This window comes from Rosa rugosa, chromosome 2 (genome assembly GCF_958449725.1).
Source record: "Rosa rugosa chromosome 2, drRosRugo1.1, whole genome shotgun sequence".
NCBI classification, from domain to species: Eukaryota; Viridiplantae; Streptophyta; class Magnoliopsida; order Rosales; family Rosaceae; genus Rosa; species Rosa rugosa.
Window position 1 is genome coordinate 50135633 of NC_084821.1, and position 21713 is coordinate 50157345.

At 36.8% G+C, this 21713-nt stretch overlaps 2 protein-coding genes across 7 annotated transcripts; one reads left to right on the top strand and one right to left on the bottom strand.

Annotated features, from left to right (window-relative positions):
- Window positions 1-4843: 4843 nt before the first annotated feature.
- LOC133727964 (protein SPA1-RELATED 4-like) lies at window positions 4844-10760 on the top strand. Of its 5 annotated transcripts, none has more exons than XM_062155390.1 (8): window positions 4848-5163; window positions 5394-6398; window positions 6568-6725; window positions 7404-8364; window positions 8442-8588; window positions 8719-9030; window positions 9664-9723; window positions 10243-10760. In XM_062155390.1, the coding sequence occupies exons 2-8, from the start codon at window positions 5511-5513 to the stop codon at window positions 10429-10431; spliced, it is 2715 nt and encodes a 904-aa protein (XP_062011374.1). In that variant the 5' UTR covers window positions 4848-5163; window positions 5394-5510; the 3' UTR covers window positions 10432-10760. The 5 variants fall into 5 exon arrangements, with proteins under 5 accessions (XP_062011376.1, XP_062011374.1, XP_062011372.1 ...); XM_062155388.1 differs by having other exon boundaries at window positions 5397-6398; XM_062155391.1 differs by having other exon boundaries at window positions 4848-5109.
- Window positions 10761-14769: 4009 nt separating this feature from the next.
- Window positions 14770-18552, bottom strand: LOC133727969 (beta-glucuronosyltransferase GlcAT14A-like). 2 transcript variants are annotated; one of them, XM_062155397.1, is made up of 5 exons: window positions 18320-18552; window positions 16708-17414; window positions 16521-16596; window positions 16292-16407; window positions 14770-15577 (listed from the first exon to the last, which is right to left on the bottom strand). In XM_062155397.1, exons 2-5 carry the CDS (start codon window positions 17273-17275, stop codon window positions 15078-15080), a joined length of 1260 nt encoding a protein of 419 aa, XP_062011381.1. In that variant the 5' UTR covers window positions 17276-17414; window positions 18320-18552; the 3' UTR covers window positions 14770-15077. The 2 variants fall into 2 exon arrangements, with proteins under 2 accessions (XP_062011381.1, XP_062011382.1); XM_062155398.1 differs by lacking the exon at window positions 18320-18552 and adding an exon at window positions 18027-18270.
- Window positions 18553-21713: the final 3161 nt, after the last annotated feature.

Sequence of the window (21713 nt, forward strand, 5' to 3'; positions counted from 1 at the left end):
TAAACTCTAGGCAACTAAGTCAAGCATAAAGACATTGTTCAGTGAACATGGAACATCAATTAGTCTGATCATCCAATATAAAAAAGATCTCTATACAAGGGGCGTGTCGAGTTTGTAATTTTGCTGGTTTTTTTCAGATATACTTTTTTTATTGGGTGGTCAAGTGAAATATATGGTTCAATAGCGTGATAAAAGATTTTCTTCTTTTGTTCCAAAAAAAAAAAAAGATAGAAGATCTTCTTCTGAATAGTGATGTTATTTAGATAAAAACTTTAGTCAACTAAGTCATGCATAAAGACATTGTTTAGTGAACATGGAATTATATATTTATTGAATGCATTTTAAATAAATATTTACTTGTTGATAATTGGTGGTTAACTAGGCTTCAAATGTGAGAGTTAGGTGTATATTGGTAATTTGGTATGACATTTGGGATAGAAGTATTGAAGTCTTGAATTTAGTTGAGGAGTTGAGGACCTTCCATTTTGGTGTCTAAATTCCAAAGCAAGGGATAGTTAAGATTGCTCCGATTTGGCTCTGATTTTTTATTACAGGTGAGTTTGCATACCTTATAATTAACTATATTAAAGTAATTGATTGAACACTTTATCTTTATAAATTTAATTACATAAATAAACAATGACCTTCAAATTCATCCATTCCCAAAAAAATAATTCATCAAGTGTACTCTATCATGAAGTAACTAAATATCTAGCTTAAAAGTATGAGCTAAGGTGTCATTATAGAGAATAAAAGATCATATAGATGATAGGTATCATGCATGTTCCTTTGCTGATTTACCTCTCATTTTAGGGCATCCATCCCTAAACAAAGTTGTCACACTTGGTCTGCTCGGAGCTTGGTCCCTAATTAGCTCATGCTACATGCATTATTGATGGTGTAACCTTATACTTTTAAATTATGCTGCATACAAGTTGGAAACTATGATTGTTTTGTTTTTATATGATTATTAAGATATCAAACATGCTTACTGAATGAATAGTTTTTAAAGATTGTGGGTGACAAATGGATCTCAAGCTGTGAATAAATACTACAGAGTCTTAGTTGTTACCATTTTAATTTTTGATTTTAGTACATGTGACCAAGGCCTGAGATCCACTTGTCTCTTATAATTCCTTAAAAACTATATGAGTAGCTCTAATTGAAATATAGGTAAATGGAAGGTTAATTTTATTTGCTATTCACTCTAAATAAGATGTGTAATGAAAGACGGAACCAGAATTTAGAATTTAAAAGCGAGATTGTAAAGATATATTTTAGAAAGTATCTTTAGTTTTTGTTATTTATTTAGACTTCTTGTAAACAAATTAGTTATGTATCAAAAACCTTGGCAGTAATTGGTTTTCACAAAGAGCAAACCCTAGGGTTTGAGCAGAGAGAGACGGCGGCACTCTTATGAGGATCCGCTGGTACCAGAGATGCGGTGATGAAGGCGTTGATTGCGTCTTTGATCGTGTTCTTGTTCAGCGTTGGCTGGTGTGGAGTGGATCTGAGTTGGGGTTCGTCTTCGATCTTGGATTTGTGATGCTGCGTTTGGTCCAACAGGCTGGGTTCGATGGGATTTGATTCAGATCGCATGTTGTGGCGATGGGGTGGGCCACCTGAGTTCGGCGCGGCGAGGTTGACGATGAAGGTTGGGATGTCCGTCGCGGGGAGGGTTCTTGGCTATGGTTGTCGATACTTGGATCTGGGATTGGCGGTTGAGGCGCGAGGAGCGCAAGCACCGCCGGGCACGGGGATTCAGGGCAGTTGGACGGCGGAGGTGCAGCAAATGACGGCGGTGGCGACAGGCCTAGACTTCGGCACGGCGAGCTTGCTGCTGGTGATGGGGACGACGGTACCGGTTCTCCCTTTCTGCGCCGGGTTCTGCCTTGACTGGGTGCCCATATCAGTTTTTTGGGTGCCCAGTATAAGGTCGTGGGCTGGCTTTGGGCCCAAAATAGAGCCCAATGGTTGGGCTTGAGTTCTCCACAGATTTGGATTTGGCACCCAGGAGGTGTTTTGGATACTTGCTTGCTTAAATGTGTTCTTCTTATTATTTTGGGTGTGTTGTGCTTACGTGCAGGCAGATTGCTCATTGTTATATTCTATAAAAGATCTCTGTATAATCACGTTGTGAGTACCACAATTGCTTGCCTGGCGAGCAGTGTTAATTGTGCTGGGACGAACATAGTTTTGAGTTATCTACCGATCTCTTGCATGCCCGAATTACAGATTCTGATGGTTTGGTCTCCAAATCTCAAGAGTGGCAATGGTCTCATTGTTGGTAATTATTTTGAGGAGGCTAAGAATTTATCTTCAGGTGTCTGTTAGTTTCTCTATAAGTGATTCAGAGCAGTATTTTATTGTACATGAACTTCCTATTGGTGTAGTACACCTTCTGGTTTGTTCTAGCTTAGCTCTAGCTTCAAGCCGTCAATGGTTTGTGTCTGCTCCCAAGGTTTTTTGGGATGTCATTCTAAACGATTGTAATCGTTAAAAGTTTCAATGAATTCACTTTCAAAAAAAAAAAAAAGATGTGTGATGAGTTTCTTGTAGAACCGGAATGTACTCCAACTAGAGCCGAAATCGATAACTTAAGTTTTTCAATGGTTTAAATTTCTTAAAAACTACTAAAATTTGTGTGAAATATTAATTTAAATAATTTGAATTGAAATTTTCGTAATTTTACTTTATCAATATATGAATGATATCTAAAATATCTTTGAAAATAGTTTTTTCGTATCAATATATACCGATATTTATCAAAATTTCTACAAATTTAAAATACTAAAATTTTTCGTTGAAACGAAAAATTTCAAACCTTCAATTTACTACAATACCAATATATTTCGTTGCAGATCGTTTAGTTTTGGTAGCTCATACTTCTAATAATCATTATGTCTGGTTCTTTTGTTTACCCCCTTCAGTGTCCCTAGCGTTCCAGTTGGATCAGCTAGAAGGAGGTGTTTGTAGAAGTTTTGTTTTTTAGTTGTTGTTTGTATTTCTAAACCGGATCAGAAGCGGACATCCGCACAGACGCAAAAGTGCGGACGTCCTCCTCCAGCCTCGATCAGGCAGCGGTTTCAGGCGCTGCGGTTGCCGAACGAACCCTCTGGACATCCCAGACGGCGTCACCATCAAGATGAAGGCTCAGTTGATCGGAATCGAAGGTGTGTGCGACAAGCTCGCCTGAAACCATAGAAGCCCATCGAGGTCGACTTCGAACTCTTCATCGACAACTTCAGGGGCAAGTAGAGGCTCGACATCGAGGCCTGGTTCGGCAACGGCAACCGTAGCGCCGCCATTGCCGCCTGATTGAGGCCGGAGGAGGGACGTCTGCACTTTTGCGTCTGTGCGGACGTCCTCTTCTGAACGGCTCCGTGTGTGTGTATCAGTATTGTTGTCTTTGGACACTGTCTCACTCCCTACAAAAAGTGTGTACTACTAAGTTACTAACCTAGTGATCTTCCACAAAAACAAATTCGGAAGCCAACCTTTTTTTTTTTTTTTTTGATGAAAAGCCATCCAATTTGTCATATAAATGAATACGAATATAAAAAGGTCGGTCCATTATCTCCCAATAATCAACTTGGAGTTGTCCCTTGCTTTTTGCAATGGAACTACACAAGTAGGATGAAGATTGTGTTTGATACTCATTGGATTACACCTTAATGGGTTTAGTACTTTATTACTTTGCTTTTGTACGGTACCTAATCAGATTCACGACTTTCTTCTTTGGGAATATCATCTTTTTCGACTTCCAAATGATAATAATAAACATTAATCCCAAAAAGAGGTTTATTACCCTGATCTTTGGAACCTAATCAGTTTTCAGACTTTCTTCTTCGGGAATGTCATCTTTTCCACTCCCAAATGAGAATAATAAACATTGTTATCTCATGATTCACTTGCTAAATTATTGCATCTAGGGCTTGCCTCTTTCTACTAATGTAACTAAAATTACCCATTTTACCCTACCGAAAAATGAAAACAAAACTGATTTTTCACGGTCTTCTTCTCCTCTGCATGTTTTTATAGAGCCAGAAATTCTCCACCAAAATTCAAAAGTTGTCGGGGAGACATGGTCTCAGCTCTGCCATTTTTGACCATAGAAGTTGCATAAGACGATGCTTCAACCACCATTCTCAATCATTTTTACATCGAATATTGTTGAGGAATGAAAAGTACAACAGGTCCAATAAACTACAATATATAAGTGAGCGATTTCACTATTTACAGCATTCTGTCTTTCTCTTACACCCCAAATACAAAAAATATAGGTAAATTGTTCCATAATTTCCAGTTGGCCCGTCTAGGTTACCTTTGAAGCATCACCATTCCTCCCTAACAAAAGGGTGAAAAGAAAGTAGGAGATTGACTACCTATTAGCAAATGAAACGACTCTATGAATAAACAGACTAGCTTGAATTGATCTATCTTTATATCGAGGTAGTTTATCTCTGTATTAAACTAATCAACTTAATGTATAAGTACATTAATGTATCGTAGACAATCCCGTATAATAAACATACACACCATACCAGAGTAGAATTAGAAAAGACCCAGTTGTTTGTTTTGTCTTCTAGTTAAGTTTTTTCATGGATGGGCCACGTGGGTTTTTATGATGATGATGATGATACTGTTTTGCCTCTGATCTCATATTAGTTAGAGGCCTCTGTTGATCCACGTTAGTAGTTTGGAATAAAGCGGGAAGATAAAGAAGAGAGTTGAAAGAAGTGGCCTTGCTCGACTCTCTGTCTGCCAAGCAGGCAGTAAAGTAATCACATTTGTGATAGACGGTAGACCCAATCAGGATACGAGATTTTGAGCTCCAAATTTACTTATAAAAAAACAAAGTTTCATACTTTAGGAGAATTCTATTAGTCAATTTATATAAATTTAAAAAAAAAATAAAAAATTATAAACAGTAGTGTGCTTTATGTGGGGAGATTTTGTTTGTTTTATTGTTGGAGAAAATATTGGGGGATTTATGAGGCTGGAGAGAGGTTCTAAGAAACTGTAGAGCTTTCTTTTTTAGGAGAGTTCTACTGTTAATTCTGATAGGCCTCAACAGGAAACAGTGTACCCTTTTTCATGGTGGAATTGGTAACTCTCTCTCTCTCTCTCTCTCTTACATGCAAGTGATGGTCTTTTCTTCATGTAAGTGCCAAAGACAAGTTTTTTCTTCGTGGGTTTTTTGTTTGCTTGGTTTAGATTGCTTGTTTGCATTTCTTGTGACTGTGATATGAATTGGTGAATTGGTTCTACTTGTTTTGATCTTTTTGGATCATTCTTAAGTGTGCTGATGGTGGTCTCTGCTTGTATCTGTTTTTCTTCTTATGTGCTGAGATTTTGTTAGTGAATGTTCATCAAGTTACTTTTATGCCCAGCAGGAAATCTGTCTGTCGTTGACAAGTTGTTGATGTGCTCTGCTTGGTGAGAAGCTGGGTTTTATCTGAGATGAGGTTTTGATTCAACATGGTGGTGGAAGTGAGAGACTTTCTTGGATGTGTGTGTTATTGCCTTCATGCTGCTATAGGAGGATAATAATGGAAGGCTCATCTGAGTCTGCTTGGCAGAGGTCTAATAGTTCTAGAGATTTGAATACTTCCAGAGTCTCAAACCGGAATCCAAGGCTTAGTCATTCTAGAAGATTCGGCTTCTTGGGTGGTTCATTGCAGGATTCGGATTTAAGGAATGAGAGAGATGGGGTTGTGGTGGCACACACTGATGACCTAGGAAACCAGGGTGGATTGTCTGGGGTGTGTGAGGATGAGGTACCAGTTGAACCTTTTGTTCGGGCCATTGAATGGGGAGATGTTAGCTTGAGGCAATGGTTGGATAGACCGGATCGATCTGTTGATGCATTTGAATGCTTGCATGTATTTAGGCAAATAGTGGAAATTGTTAATGTAGCACATTCAGAAGGAATTGTTGTTCATAATGTGCGGCCTTCCTGCTTTGTTATGTCCTCTTTTAATCATGTCTCTTTCATCGAGTCTGCATCTTGCTCAGATTCTGGCACTGATTCTCCCGAGGATGGGTTAAATAGCCCAACCCTGGAATCGAAGAACTTAACCTCTGCCTTGCATCAGAAACGAAGCAACATAGCAAGAGGAAATTTTCAATTTATGAAAGCTCCCGCAAATACTTTGTCAGATACAGGTTGCATGCAGTCAAGCTCAATATATGCAGCTCGTGAATCATTAATGCAAGAGAGTGAAGAACATAGAACCAGAGAGAGGAGTGCTCAACTAGAAGATAAGAGACAGCCATTTCCAATGAAACAAATATTGCTCATGGAGAGCAATTGGTATACTAGTCCTGAAGAGGTTGCTGGTGGTCCAAGTCCCTGTGCTTCAGACATTTATCGATTAGGAGTTCTTCTTTTTGAGGTTTGTAAATAATAGCTTCCTATTTCTCTGTTTGCATTATAAGTTTTCTGTGTCTACATTATAAGTAAAATAAGATCTTAAGGTGCATCAATTGTTGATGAAAGTCAATTCTGTTTAGACTTTAGAGCTCTTTTGTTTCTGTTGACTAACATGATGTACGTGTGACCAGTTATTCTGCCCATTCAGCTCAAGAGAAGAAAAGAGCAGGACTATGTCTAGTCTGAGACATCGAGTTCTACCTCCGCAATTACTGCTGAGATGGCCAAAAGAAGCTTCATTTTGCTTATGGCTACTGCACCCTGAGCCAAATAGTCGGCCTAAAATGGGGTAAATTACTTCTTACAGATTAACTTCCAATTTGACTCTGATTTTTTTTTTCCTAAGCCATATAGTTAGATTGGCAGGACCAATATATCTCAAAGTCTAAGGTGTATTAGTAATACATCTAAAATTCTGGCTGCACCTGGAATAAAAAATAACCAGAGCTTACCTTTCGTGGTGTGCTATCTTAGGCATGATGAGACTCCTGTGGACCATCCAAAAGATAAGTCTCTAAATGAAAATTTTAGATTAGGTCAGTTTCAAGGTTGTTATGGATTCATAACCGTCGAAATTGATATAATCCAGTGTATTGGAAAAAAGAGGGTAAGAAGAAAATACGAGAAGGAGCCACTAGCCTAGTGTTGCTTAAAATGGTACTACAGTTTTAAGTTGTATTCTGATGTTCTAGGATTGATTTGGTGTTAAAAGATATTTTTCTTGGCAAATAGAATATTTAGTAATTGCATTTGGTGGATATGTAAACTGCTTGCATTTTTGAAATTGATCAAGTCTAATCTTTTGTTTTCGACTTTGAAAGTGTTTGCAAATACAGGATAATCATTGCTTCAATAATTTGGTGTGACATTTTAGGGATCTCCATGCATCTTCTAGCATTCTGCATCTTTTATTGACTTGTAACAAAATTTCTACTGATTTGTAAATCCACTTTCCTATCTGTTGCAGTGAATTGCTACAGAGTGAATTTCTTAATGAACCAAGAGATGATTTAGAAGAACGTGAAGCAGCAATAGAGCTTAGAGAGAAAATAGAGGAGCAGGAGTTATTGCTGGAATTTCTCTTGCTTGTAAAACAAAGGAAACAGGAAGCAGCTGATAAGTTGCGGAATACTGTTTCATTTCTGTGTTCCGATATTGAAGAAGTTGTGAAGCACAAAACAAGTTCCAAGGGAAAAGGTGGTTCATGCCCAGAGCTGGTAAAGGAAGATCATTCAACATCAAGTTTCCCATCTATGAATATTACTGATGATGATGATTCGGCTAGTGGATCCAGAAAACGGTTCAGACCAGGCGTCCATATTCACAATGGAGAGGAGTGTGATGATAATTTGGATGGTCAGAAGTCAGAAACTGGTAATCAAGAAAGTATTCTTTTGAGAAGTTCCAGATTGATGAACAACTTTAAAAAGCTAGAGTCGGCATATTTTTTGACGAGATGTAGGCCAATCAAGCACTCAGCCAAACCCTTGACTAGACATTCATCAATAAGTAGTGATGGTAGAGGTTCTATTGTTGCAACTGAAAGAAGTTCTGTGAGTAATTTGACATTAAAAGAACAACATAGTGAAGGTAGACGAAGTGGTTGGATAGAACCATTTCTTGAGGGATTATGCAAGTATCTATCTTTCTCAAAATTAAAAGTGAAGGCTGATTTGAAGCAGGCAGATCTTCTGAATTCCTCAAATCTAGTATGCTCACTTAGTTTTGATCGGGATGGAGAATTTTTTGCTACAGCTGGTGTTAATAAGAAAATCAAAATATTTGAATGTGACTCAATCATAAACGAGGATCGTGATATCCATTATCCTGTGGTTGAAATAGCTACCAGATCAAAGCTAAGCAATATATGTTGGAACAGTTATATCAAAAGCCAGATTGCTTCAAGTAACTTTGAAGGTGTAGTGCAGGTAGGTCACGCCTTATTTGTGATTCACTTGTTAGCTCTCTATCACATTGTATTAACTAAATTGCTTAACCTGTTAAGGTGTGGGATGTTACAAGAAGTCAAGTACTAATGGAGATGAAAGAACATGAGAAGCGTGTATGGTCCATTGACTTTTCATCAGCAGACCCAACAATGCTAGCCAGCGGGAGTGATGATGGTTCTGTTAAGCTATGGAGTATCAATCAGGCAATTATATTCTTGCACTTGGTGGATGTCAGCTTTGAAACTAAACGTACTGTAGTCATCTATTTGCATGATGCAAATACTTAATTCTGGATGTATGATAAGCTGATTTCTTCTGTGGTTGCTTCTACAGGGAGAAAGTATTGGTACAATAAAAACAAAGGCCAATGTTTGCTGTGTACAGTTTCCTTTGGATTCTTGTCGTTCCCTTGCATTCGGTTCAGCGGATCATAAAATTTATTACTATGATCTTCGTAACTTGAAGGTTCCTCTTTGTACATTGATTGGACACAACAAAACTGTGAGTTATGTCAAGTTCATAGATAGGATGAATCTTGTTTCTGCATCCACCGACAACACACTGAAGCTTTGGGATTTGTCAACATGCACATCTCGAGTCATAGACACTCCGGTTATGTCATTCACAGGTCACATGAATGTGAAGGTAATTTCACTCATTTATTGTACGAGCAATTCTAGGCAGCAGCCATATTAAAGGTTTTCTTCCTTTTATTTCTATTTGCATCTGCTGTAAGCCTGTAATTAAGAATTTCAAAATTTATTGAAGGTCACTAAATGAGATGAGTAGAAATTAGTATATAATAGTTTGTGTGTTCTACTAGACGTAAATGATTTTCTCTAAATAGTTAGAAGCTGAAATGAATGCTGAATATTTTCTTTTGTGAATCATATACCAATTTTTTTCTGTGACGATGTTAGAGGTGGTGTTAATATGTTGAGAGTAATGTTTTCAAGATAAAGTTTGGTCTTTTTGACCAATCTGTTAAGTGCAATCTGGTAGTTCAAGTTTTTTGTTTTGTTTTTTGTTTTTTTTTTCCTACAATGGGTAACTGCAAAAGCCTCTTATTTGATTATATCTTCATGGCTATGGATATTTGCAAACTGAAACCACAAATAAGATTGCATTTAACAAAATGCTGTTGTACAGTTTTCCAGTCATTGGAGTCTGTTACACTAATTTTGAGCCCGGATGTATTAATTCCATTCACTCAATGCAAGTCATATATGACCCCATAAGCTTAAAATCTGAAGGTTTTGTATGTTTCCCTTGTTGCAGAACTTTGTGGGTTTGTCAGTTTCTGATGGTTACATTGCTACTGGCTCAGAGACTAATGAGGTATTTTAGTTTTTATTTAAAACAAGAATCTTCATGCTTGTCTGGTTGTTCCTCTTGCCTCTATAATGCTGTCACCAGGGAGGGAATGCAAGCTTTCTTTTTTGTATTCTCTTAAAGAAAAATTGCTAATAAGTACAATTTTGGGGGAAAAATTCCCAGTAAGTTTAGACAATTTATGGATTTCCCAATAAGGACATTTTTCCTTTTTTGCTTTGAAGGAGGCCCAAGGCCTGGGAATAGAGTAAACTCTCACTAGGATTCTGTGGAAAAGACCTAGTGGGTGGCCATTTTCTCTTTTTCTTTTTATGGGAGACTATAGAAGAACGGGATTTACTTTGATATTTTGTTGATCTGAAGAACAATATTTCTCTCTCTTTCCCCCAGCCACAGAAATCATACAATGCATTGTTAATGTTCATATCAATTGGTGTTTATGTTTTCGGTTGAACAGCCTCAGAAATCATACCAATGCATTGTTAATGTTCCTATTAATTGGTGTTTAAGTTTTTGGTTGAACAGGTTTTCGTCTACCACAAGGTGTTCCCAATGCCGGCGTTGTCGTACAAGTTTCAGGCCACAGACCCGCTTTCTGGCCAGGATACGGATGATGCTGCACAATTTATCTCATCTGTTTGTTGGCGTGGCCAATCCTCCACCTTAATTGCTGCAAATTCCACAGGGAATATCAAAATCCTGGAGATGGTTTGATTTGATTTGAACCTTTTGTTCATGGTAATTCTTGATTCTGGCTGGATGGATATTGAGAATGGGGTAAAGGAATCTTATACCAGAGAAGCTTGTGTAGCTCATAGGCTTTAGAAGGTTGTAGGAATTCAATGGTTGCAAGCAACATAACAAATTTTGGTATTAGATCATAGCGGGATGTGGTTAATGTGAAAAGTGAGACTTGATGTTCCAATGCTATATGTAGATAGAAATTTAAAGGGAAAAAGATAGGTAAAAAAAATTGGTGTTTCTGTATAATTATATAATTCAAAATCAATCTATATTATAAGTTTCAAATTCTGAAACACAAATACGTATTCTGTTTGAGGCGGCAAAGACCATACGTAGTTTTGAATGGTCATAAACCCTAAACTTTCCATAGGTAATTGAAGCGCTGAGGTGTTAAGACTTATATCATACAACAATTGACATGATCGCTTATTTGATCTCAAATGAAAATAAAAGAAAAAAGATCAATATACAGATGTGCGGTCAATAACATACATATGAGAAGAAAGAGTAACTTGATGAGAAATTTGTACCTCAAATAAAGTCTATCCATTATTTTAACATCTCCATTTTTAAAACTATAACAATGTACCTCAACATTGAAACCCGACACAATATCGATGCCCTCCGTCAATAACATTGTGAACCTAATCACGTGGTGTGGTGTGTTGGTCGAGCGGCCTAGTCTGGAACCCCCAGGTCTAGCGTTCAAATCCCAGCTCCACCCCGTGGCCAGCAGATTTGAGGGAATTAGGTTGATTAAACACTAAGGTTCGTGCGTCTACGATGCAGTGATTAGTCCGGCTACGCTGGGATACACTGCATGAGGGTGTGTGTGGTTATTACTGTCGTCCAAACCTCAAAAAAAAAAAAAAAAAAAAAATAACATTGTGAACCTAGATTGTTTCCATGCGCAAAAGGACTCCTCTCAGTCTCTCACCTTCAAAATCTCTCTCTCTCTCTCTCTCTCTCTCTGTGTTCAAGTGAATCTATAAAAAAAAGGCAAAGGATAAGAGATGCCTCATGCAAGGCATATGCAAGAAGGATCAAGCCAGTGAAGCAACCTCAATCATCAAGCTCTACCACAACAACTCAGAATGCAGCTCGAACAAAAAATGAAGTAAAGAAAAAGCCACTGTGGAAGTGTTGAAGGCTTTCACATCTAATCTTACTATGACTATTTAAGTAACCTATTGGCATGTATAACCAACTGATTATGGTAGCATTTTTGCATGTTTCTGTGATATTGCTATCATTCTATCAATGCTCTTTTGTGAATTTTTGCAAGCAGCTGTAGACTTCAAGTCCTTGGCTTGTAAACTTTTGAGTAACAGAGGTTATATTTTGAGACTCTATTAATGGCCAACAGTGTCTTCTAATTTCCAGATGCCTCTAATTTTTGTATGCAGACAAAAGGTGGCTCACTATAGATATTGATATAAATGGTGAAAGGGAGATTTTTGTTTTTAAGGGAAATGGCTAAGGTGGATAACTAAGTACAATGGTGATTGGCGGGAAAATAATGTCGATTGAGACTAGTATCGTCAGGTTTTGCATTTTCTTAGGGGAATGGAAGATAGTTTTGGAGGGAAAAGGCTGATGTGACCAGCTGATGGAGTTGTTATTTGCGGGAAAATATGGAGAGACGATTTTTCCCATGGAAAAAATCTAGCTTCACGGCGTTATTGACGGAGAGCATTGATATTGTGTCAGGTTTCAATGTTATAGTTTTAAAGATTGAGGTACCGAAATGATGAATGGACTTTATTTGGGGTACTATCTGTAAAATTTTCTCTAATTTTACTTAAGAAAAGACTAGCGGTGGTGGCATCCTTGGCTCACCTCCGATCTCATTTGGCAAGCAAGGTGACGGCTTGTCTTCGTTGACGAGGAGCACAGTGCTTTTGAGGTTGTTGCTCAGTATTGGTTTGTCTCGGCGGCAACGGGTTTGGTTTTGGTCGGCTCTTAAAGTTTGTCGATGGTTGGTTGGTCGGGGCGCGAAGTGGCTGATTTTGGGTTGTCTTCGGCAGCCGGAGTTGGAGGAAGAGGGTCGACGGTCTTCAATCTCCCTTTTTCTGACAGTGGCGGACGCATGATTATATTTATGTGGGGGCAAATTTTTTTTGAAAGAAATAGAATGAACCTTAACAAAAGAGTTGGGTTAATATTTGCTTTTAATACTTTCACAACTTCACACTACAAAAAAAAAAAAAAAAAAAAAAAAAAAAAAAAAAAATCCATAAATATTTTGAAAAAAAGAAGAAGAAGAAGCATTTTTGAGCAAAACATTACAACTATCAATCAATATAATTCTAATTATATACAAGAAAAAAAAAAGGAATTTCTGAAAAAAAAAGAAGAGAATCGGCAATCAACAATCTGCAAAGCACATGCATGTAATTAACAATACATGTAAAATAGACTAGAAAGAGGACTTTTTTATTCATTTCTTTTATGTTTGTGGGCCAACAAACACAGTTTTTTACTAATACTACATATAAAAGTCTTGTACTACTCTAGAGTATGGACTTTTATTGCTCTTCAACGGAGGCAATATTGCTTAAACGATTTCATTATGGTAAATACTATAAAGCAAATCAAACAAAACCAAGAAAATGAGTGGGTGCAGCTGCCCTCATTGGGCCTTAGCTGCGTCCGCTACTGTTTTCCGATTGGTTGTCTGCTTGAAGAGTCCCTGCTTCTCCGGTCGAGATCATTGACCATAGTAGTTTGCAGAGGTGATGTTGGTTGAGGTTTGCCGGATTGGGCTTTAGCAGGCTATTTCGATTGGGATTTGGTGGTTCTGATCGATCAACGATACTGTGGTGGAAAGACCGGCCGTCGGAGGGCCTAACGACGGTGGAGGTAGCTTGGCAGTGGAGGGCTAGGACTTCTGCTCCCTTGTTGGGGCTTGGGCCTTTGGGCCTAAGCTCAAACTTGGGCTGTTTGGCTATAATTTATGGACCTGTAGGGAAAGGTGTCTTGCCACCCTCATTTATCACTTAGTGGTGAGGGTGGGGCTGGCGTAAGAAGTGGACATTCTTGGACAGTTGGGTCGATATATGATCCATGACCAAATATTTTCGGATCATAACTGCTACAAGAGTTGGTAATTATCTGAAATTAGATTTGCATTTTTTCAAGCGGCATATGGATAATAAGGTGCTTCTATTTGTTTGCTAGGAAGTGACTTTCTGTTGGTACCACAATTGTGTGTTTGGCCAATGAGATGCTAGTAAATGATTTTGCCCTAGAAAACATAGTTACTTTATTTGTAGGTTCGCTTTCACAAGCGAGCTCATATAGACTTGTAATGAGTAGCATTGCTTAGATAGAAATATTTAAGTGTATGTATACTTTGGCCTTTTGGCTGTCGATTTAATGACACTGGTTAAAAAAAAAAAAAAACAAACAAACAAGCAATGCCGAATGCAAGTCCTGTAGGTTCGCTTTCTTAAGCGAGCTCATATAGACTTGTAATGAGTAGCATTGCTTTTATCTATTTAAACATGACCTTTTAGTTGTTGGTCTAATGACATTAACCACTATTTCCAAAAAAAAAAAAAAAAAAAAAAAAAAAAAAAAAAAAAAAAAACCTGAATGCAAGCCCTCCATCAAAAAGTAGGAAAATTCTACAAAATGTTAACGTATGACATGCATACAATTGCCTTAAAAGTGGTAATTTGAGTCCTCAAAATAGTAATATTAGTCCTCAAAGTGGTAACATGAGTCCTTAAAGTGATAAATTTTCTTAGTTACCACATGAGTCCTCAAAATAGTAATATTAGTCCTCAAAGTGGTAACATAAGTCCTTAAAGTGGTAAATTTTCTTAGTTTACCATATGAGTCCTCAAAATAGTAATATTAGTCCTCAAAGTGGTAACATGAGTCCTTAAAGTGGTAAAAATAGTTGATGTATGAGAAATGTTAACATACTATAGCTTTACCCCAAAAAGTAAGCTCTCCCACCAGTTTATTCCCGTTCATACTTCACTATTCTAGATGGGTAAACATGCCAAAATCGAATTCATAATATCGAACATGGGGATTTTGGGATTTTGGAGAACATGGCATGAAGAACCTGAATCCAAGGACTTCATGTTCTAGATATTTGTATCATCTCGCAGTTCTAGAAATTTGTGATGATGCTGTCAAAGTTGTAGTCTAGAGAGACTTTGATAAAAATAAATTAATAAATAAAAAAAGACTAGAGAGACTTTGATAAAAATAAAATAAAAAAATACTTGTCAAAAGCAGTAATAATAAAAAAGACTGAAAATTGCATAAGAATCTGAAGAAACAGAAGCAAGGTGGGGAAAAAAAAAGTATACTACTGATAAGATATAGGATCCTAAGATATATGATTGTAAAAGTTCTAGATTTAGAATCTACCAAATCAGTGATGATTAAACACCTTTCTGGTTCCAAGAATGTGACAATTTTGGTTTTGCTCGAAAGGACGTTAACCTGCCTCAAATCTAACAAGCTGGACATCAAAATGTATCCCATAAATAACAACAGAACTCTTGTCCAGCTTGTAGATACTTCTATCTTCTTTTACAGTTTCAATTCCTTTCACTAAATCTCTTAACACCTGCTCCAAAGAATTTCCAGAGAATCTATTTACACTGGTTTTGACCAAACTTAGCTGTCAATGTCAGCCTATCCACAAGGGCACGAAGCCTTTCAGCCCCTTGACCTGGTTTGATCTCGTTCGGGTTCCCAACCCTAGTGCATTTCGGTTTTCCAGCACACCAACCACCAGGAGTGAAGCCATCTTTTCTTCTGTGAAGTAACTCTTTATCAATCTTATCTAGGGCAGGGTCATTGTGTTTGAATTTCCGGGCAAAGGCAGCACCACTTCCAATCATCTTGCTTGTGTCACTTATGTTAAGGGTGTGAGGATGCTGTTTGGGAGGAATATCCCAAGAAATATAGTGCAAATCATGGTTGACTGCAGTTTTAGCAAACTCTGGCACATTGCATATAACAGTGTGAAAGTAGCCTTCAGGCGAGGAGACAAAGTTTGTGTAATACATGAGAAGGGTCCTTGGTAGATTGTCCCAACCCCAAACGCAGTACTCAACAAACCATCGTGACAGGACCATCCATGCCGAACCTGCAACAAAATTTGGCATTCAAATAACTGTCTAAGACAAAGAAATCAAATAAACAGAAAAAAGTGAAAAGAAAAGATTAATAATGCGGTACAGGCCTATGTTACAGCCAACCCTATGGTTTTGCTAAGGAGAGCAAAGAAACAGAAATTCATCAATTTATCAGCTGGTGATCCAACTCATGCAACTGATTTCTATCCAATTGTTCAAAGCAACAGTTATTTTTCATACAGCACACAGCTATTAGAAATTTCTATCTTCAAAAGTGACTCCTAAATCTTTTGTAAAACCTTTCACCTGGGAATAACTAGAAAACACCCAGCAGACATGAACAAAAAATTAATTTCACAAGAAGATTTTGACACCTAGTTGTAGTGAATAACTCCCTCCATAAGCTCAGTAAACATAATTCTGGCAACCTAGCAATCTATTCCCTCCATAAGTAACAGATATAATCATAACACATACATTTGACCGAATTTTCAATGTTCAGATTGTGATCAGTTAGTGATAAAGTAATCTGGGTTTCACATACAAAACCAATTGGCAATGGATGAAGTACCAAATCCTTATAAACCCATAGCAAGGTCCCCATTTTCCCATGTGGGATTCATATTGTCTCCTCAAGATAAAAAAGTTTCCGCTTTTTTTGCATAGTTCAATGTCTTGTGAGTAACCAGAAATCAAAACTATAGGAGAACAAAGTCATTACTCACCAGTAAACAATTTAAAGGAAGTTGGCAATGTTCGCCGGGGTGTAACCCAAAGGACATCTTGTTTATTTGCTGAGTAGAGACCAGGGTCTAGAATTAAAGGCATTGCTCTTTTTTCCCTGAAAAAAAGCCATTTAATATGAAGATCAGTTATGGGCCGTTATGGCTATAGTATCTGACAGTATTACATATGTTTAAGCTATGTTTAGTGCAGGAAAGAGAGAGCACTTACTCCTTCCAACCAAGCTGGCTAGTATGCTCAATGAAATTCAGTTCTCGATTTAGACCTGAAAAGGTGTGAAGAAGATCTGCATAGGAAACACATTAAACATAATCTTTTAGCACATAACCATACATCCTTTGACCACAGAAAATTTATAATTCAGAAAACTATACAACATTATATGATATAGACTAACCATCTTGAGTAACAAGCGGATAATCCGAGGCGCTGAGGTTGATAAACCAATCCCAATCCTTACTCCTCCTGAGCAGAATGGCACAGGCATGAAGAGTATTAGCAACCATTGTTGGTCCTCTATAAGTGACCATATTAGCCTTTTTTATCATAAATACATTCCCAACATTATTAAACATTGTTTCGTTTTGCACTCGTGAAGCAAGCTCCAATCTTTCTGCTACTGGTGCCTCAAGGTCTAAATGAAGAACATAGTGATTCAAAGGATGGTATAGAGCCTTAAGGGTCCTCCAAAGCTTTTCCATATCCCCTTTTGACCCTGAAATTAGATAAGCAAAACGAGGAATAGCTGGTACTGCGGGAGGGGGTGGAGCTTGTGAAACTTTTGCCTCAGCGAAAGCTGCACCGGTTTGGTTTGTTGCTACTCGAGATTGTAACATCGAGGAGAAGAGTTTGTGTGGTGAAGAGACAAGACCCAAGTTCAAGGAAGTGGCTAGAAGGAATAAGCATACACAAGAGCTTATGACAAGAGGGAATAGCCATTTCTTCTCCATGTTTGCAGACCCCATTACCAAACCTTAAGATGGGCTACAATCAACTACAGTCACACACTCATCTTCCTCAAACAATCGGAATCTATGTACTGCCCTTGAAATACAGACTGCGACTCCTCACAAATATTCTCCACAATTCAGACTTTTGAAACAGCTGTTGAATCAAACACCAAATATTAAAATGAATACATAGATTGCTAAATTGTTGGATTGAAGAAGCAGCAAACAAAGAATATCGGAGATTGCCGTAAACATTTAGCTCAAGAATTGGTCCTAGAACCTCCAAAACTATATATTTTTATAATCAAGAAAAGCAGGTAAACAATATTGACGGAGAAAGAGCAGCCTAGAAAGATATCAGATGAGACAGAAGTGTGGCATCAAGAAAATCGACAATGGACACCAGCAAAGGATTCAACAAAAATTTAAAATTAAATAATTAACAATACCCTGTGGCCTTGTGACCCAATGAGTTGATATAAATAAACTATCAGATGTTTACATTGATAATGACACAATCAGTAACCAGAGAAACAAAAATCAATCTTTCATTCTTCAAACAATCCCAAATAAAATTCCTGATCAAATTTATGCAGAGCCTAACAGAGCAAGCAAGTTAATACAACCATAATGATTCAGTCATCCAGAAAGTACAAAACCCCAGACCACAAAGTTGCAAACTTTATACTAATCCATCAACAAAATCCAAATAAGAATCACAATAATTCAGATAACTGAAATTGTGTGAAAAACATGTATCACATACCAAGGCAGCTGAGTCTTAAGCTCAAACACACAGACTGAACAATACCCAGAAGAGTTATAATACAATCCAACACAGTCAGCCCAAAAAGATCAAAACTTTGATGAACAACACAGCTAGCTAGAGATGTGAGAAAGACTAGAACCTAAATTTCTTAAGAGCACAGAGCGTTTTTGCACGTTGAGCAATAAAACAAATAAATAAATAAAAACAAGATTTGGAGAGAGAGACAATCACAGAAATCATCAAGACATATAAAATTGAAACAAAAGTAGGAAGGGAAGAGGGTTTTGTACCAAAGTGACGACGTGGGTTTGTGTGAGAGGAGAAGTGGGTTTGTTTTGAGGTTTGTTTAATACTATTCAACCATAAAAGAATGAGGGAATCTCTCTCCCTTGGACTTTTTGGGCATTCTCGTTGTGTTGGGTCTCCCTCTCTCTCTCTCTCTCTCTCCTTATATTGGTCTCTTCTGGGATTCACCAAGACGCCAGCAACAACTGCAAACTGTTCATTGTTTCTAATTATCAATCTCTCAGCTTTGCGTTTCAATCTATCCTTCCTGCCCTTTTCTGTTTTCATTTATTTTTCTACTTGTTTTGCGTTTCAGGTACAAAACTTGTTTTAATTTTTTTCTGTTTTTACTTTGTTGTTAATTTTTATTGTTATTCCTCCCTCACACAAACCCACGTCGTCACTTTGGTGTGGTGATTGTGATTCCAAAGGGAAAAGCAGGCATTCAAGGGTGTCATGAATGAAATGGGATTTTCATTTATGGTGAAAAGGGTTAAAGAGGGTAATTTGATGGTCATATTCATATCCAATTCTTTGACTTAAAATTGGATGTAATCATCCAATTTAGAAAAAAAAAAAAGATTTTCCAATGAATTTTCACTTAAATAAAAAAGAAAACGTCAGAATAATGATTATGGTAAAATAATACATTGTACCTTACCTATTAAAGTTGATAGAATGAAATCATGAATCATAATCTAAATAATTTCACATATTATTTAATTACCGTACAACAAGCCGAATGCATCTAAGTCCTAAAACAGTTATAAATTGAGCTTAGTGCTACGATCTTTTATTAAAATATATAAGTACATGTCATCCATATCGGTGTCAATCCACATTAAAACTCCATTGCGCGCTGGCAAGAAGCTTTCATAACCTCTAATGCGCACTAAAACTCCCCATGCCACCACCTCTTTTGATCTGCGCCAGATATTGCACGTCTGCACAATACCAACTTGAGGTTTGCAAGATGAGACAAGTCTATCGGAAAGGTGATCGAGTATCATCCCACTGTCCAATCCACACTAATTTTATCAAAATTAGACCAATTAGGCAGTTATCATCCCAATGAAATCAGCTTTAACTCGAGGTTGACTAGTGTTAATCTTCAAGTTCTTATGAAAAATTAGAGCCACATTTTTTGTATTATTGACTGTTTTTGCTTCCATAAGGATCAATTTCCTATTTCGTGGAGTGATTTATGTAATTTGCCATCTTTGGCCATGGTTTAATGTAAAAGGTTTCTGAATAATTAAACCTTGTGCTAATTAAAGCTTATTATAGTCTTAGTCTCTGAAAATGTCATTGCTTTACTATTCTTAGTTTCCTATTATGTCATTCTGGAAAAATAAAATAAAATAAAAAATCTGTCATCTTATTTTTGGGAGAAAAAAAAAATCTCTCATTTAAAGGCGGCTTGTCATTCAAAAACTTTGAGTCTTCTACTTGTCTAAATTATCCACACAGCATACCAAATCATACTGTTTTTGCAAAAATCATTATTTTGGAAGAAAAATAAAATTTACATTTTGGGAACATCGTTTTCGTTTACATTTTGGGATCTGAACCATCAATGCATTGTCTCCCATGAATGCGGTGTTGAATGTTGATAACTTGATTGTAACCGAAACCAAACATTGTTAGCGAGCTTTAATGATTTAGTGGGATTAACGTATTTTGTATTAGGTTGCGTTTTGCATTGGGAACATTGATTAGAATTAAGGCCGTTCTCCTAGTACACTACTTTAGAAATTTATGAGGTAACAAACTTTGGTGATCATGGAAGTTTAAGATATGCAAGTTATGATGATGTCTGGACGCTTTAGATAGGTGATTGTATGAGCTAAGATAGTCCGATGATGAGGTCGTAAGTTAAATTCAAGATGTCCTGTAATATGAGTTATTAAGATATGTAATTCTATTAAGACCACGTTTGGTTCGCGGAAAGTATGCATTAGGAAAGGAAACTTGTTCATTTCCTGTGTTTGGGATGCAAAAGGAAATGAAATCATTTCCTGGAAAAAAAGAAAATAAGGGGGAAAATGGTTCATTCCAGACCCCAAATGAATCACTTTCCCCCCTTTCTTTTCTTGCATTTATTACTCACAACATATTTTTTTATTACATTATTTACCAACTTTTTAACAATTTTCCTGATAACTTTCCTTATGTTACCAAACATCGGAATGGAAAGTTGTTGAGAAATTTCATTTCTCTTCCCATGGGAAATATAAGAGTGTTTGGATGAGGGAAAAAATGATGAAATTTAATTGAAAGTGAGGATTTCATAATTCCTAAAAGCCAATTCCCTCGTTTGGCATTATCAGATTGGAAATTTTAAATTTCTCTGTGGAAAAAAACGAAGGAATTTATTATTTAAATTCTTCACTTCAATTTCCACCAAAATAGGTGTCATTTACTAATTCCTTTGCAGTATTCAATTTTTATTTCCAAAACAAGATGTTTTTCTATTTTATCTTTTTATTTGTTTTAAACTTTCTTAATTTATTAGACATTTCAAATCCTAAATAGATGCAACCAAACAACAGAAATTGCAATTAATGGAATTTTAGATTGATGGAGTTAAAGATTTCATCATTTATAAATTCCTACGGATTTTATAATTTTCTCATCCAAACGCACCGTAAAGGAATTACTTTCATTTCCGTGAACCAAACGAGGTCTAAGTTGAGTTCAGTTGGTTTAGAGAGAGTCCTATGTTACGTTAAGGTTATAGTGGATTCCATCATAGGATCGCACTGTTAAGCCTAAAATTACGAATCATTGTTAGAGAACTGAAATAGAGATCGATGTGACCGGGACACATTCCAATATCTTAGATGAATTCCAAAACATTGTCTTCTGCAAAAGAATGTTTATACCAGTGATTAAGGATCATATTGCTTGAAGGAACAAACCATTAAGCGCAAAAAAGGAAGCCAATTGGAGAAGTACATATGCCTAAGGGAAAAGAGATTGTTTTTACCAAATTTTCTGTTTTCTATAAAAAAAAAAAATTAAAATGTACTTGTGACTCTCATTCGTAAACGATTTTTCTGTCGTGTTTTGTTAGTCTATAACCTTGCTTTTGTCGCTCTTCATTGTAAAGAGAAGTATAAGGTATTTGTAAATGGTGAGTTCTATCTAGAGCATAAACAAACGAGGCTCATATATAGTGTATGCATGACTTTAACTTTATTCATTATTAATGCAATCACTCTTCAAATTATACAATATATCTCTGAATTACCCTCTTCAAATTTGTGAACGACATTGAACCCTTGACTTTCCCTTTGATTTCGATTAGTCTTGAGTCCCAACTTGACATGACACCAAAATTTTCAACTTGGACGAAATTGTCATTATTGACCTGAAAATCATTTCATGTAATAAAAT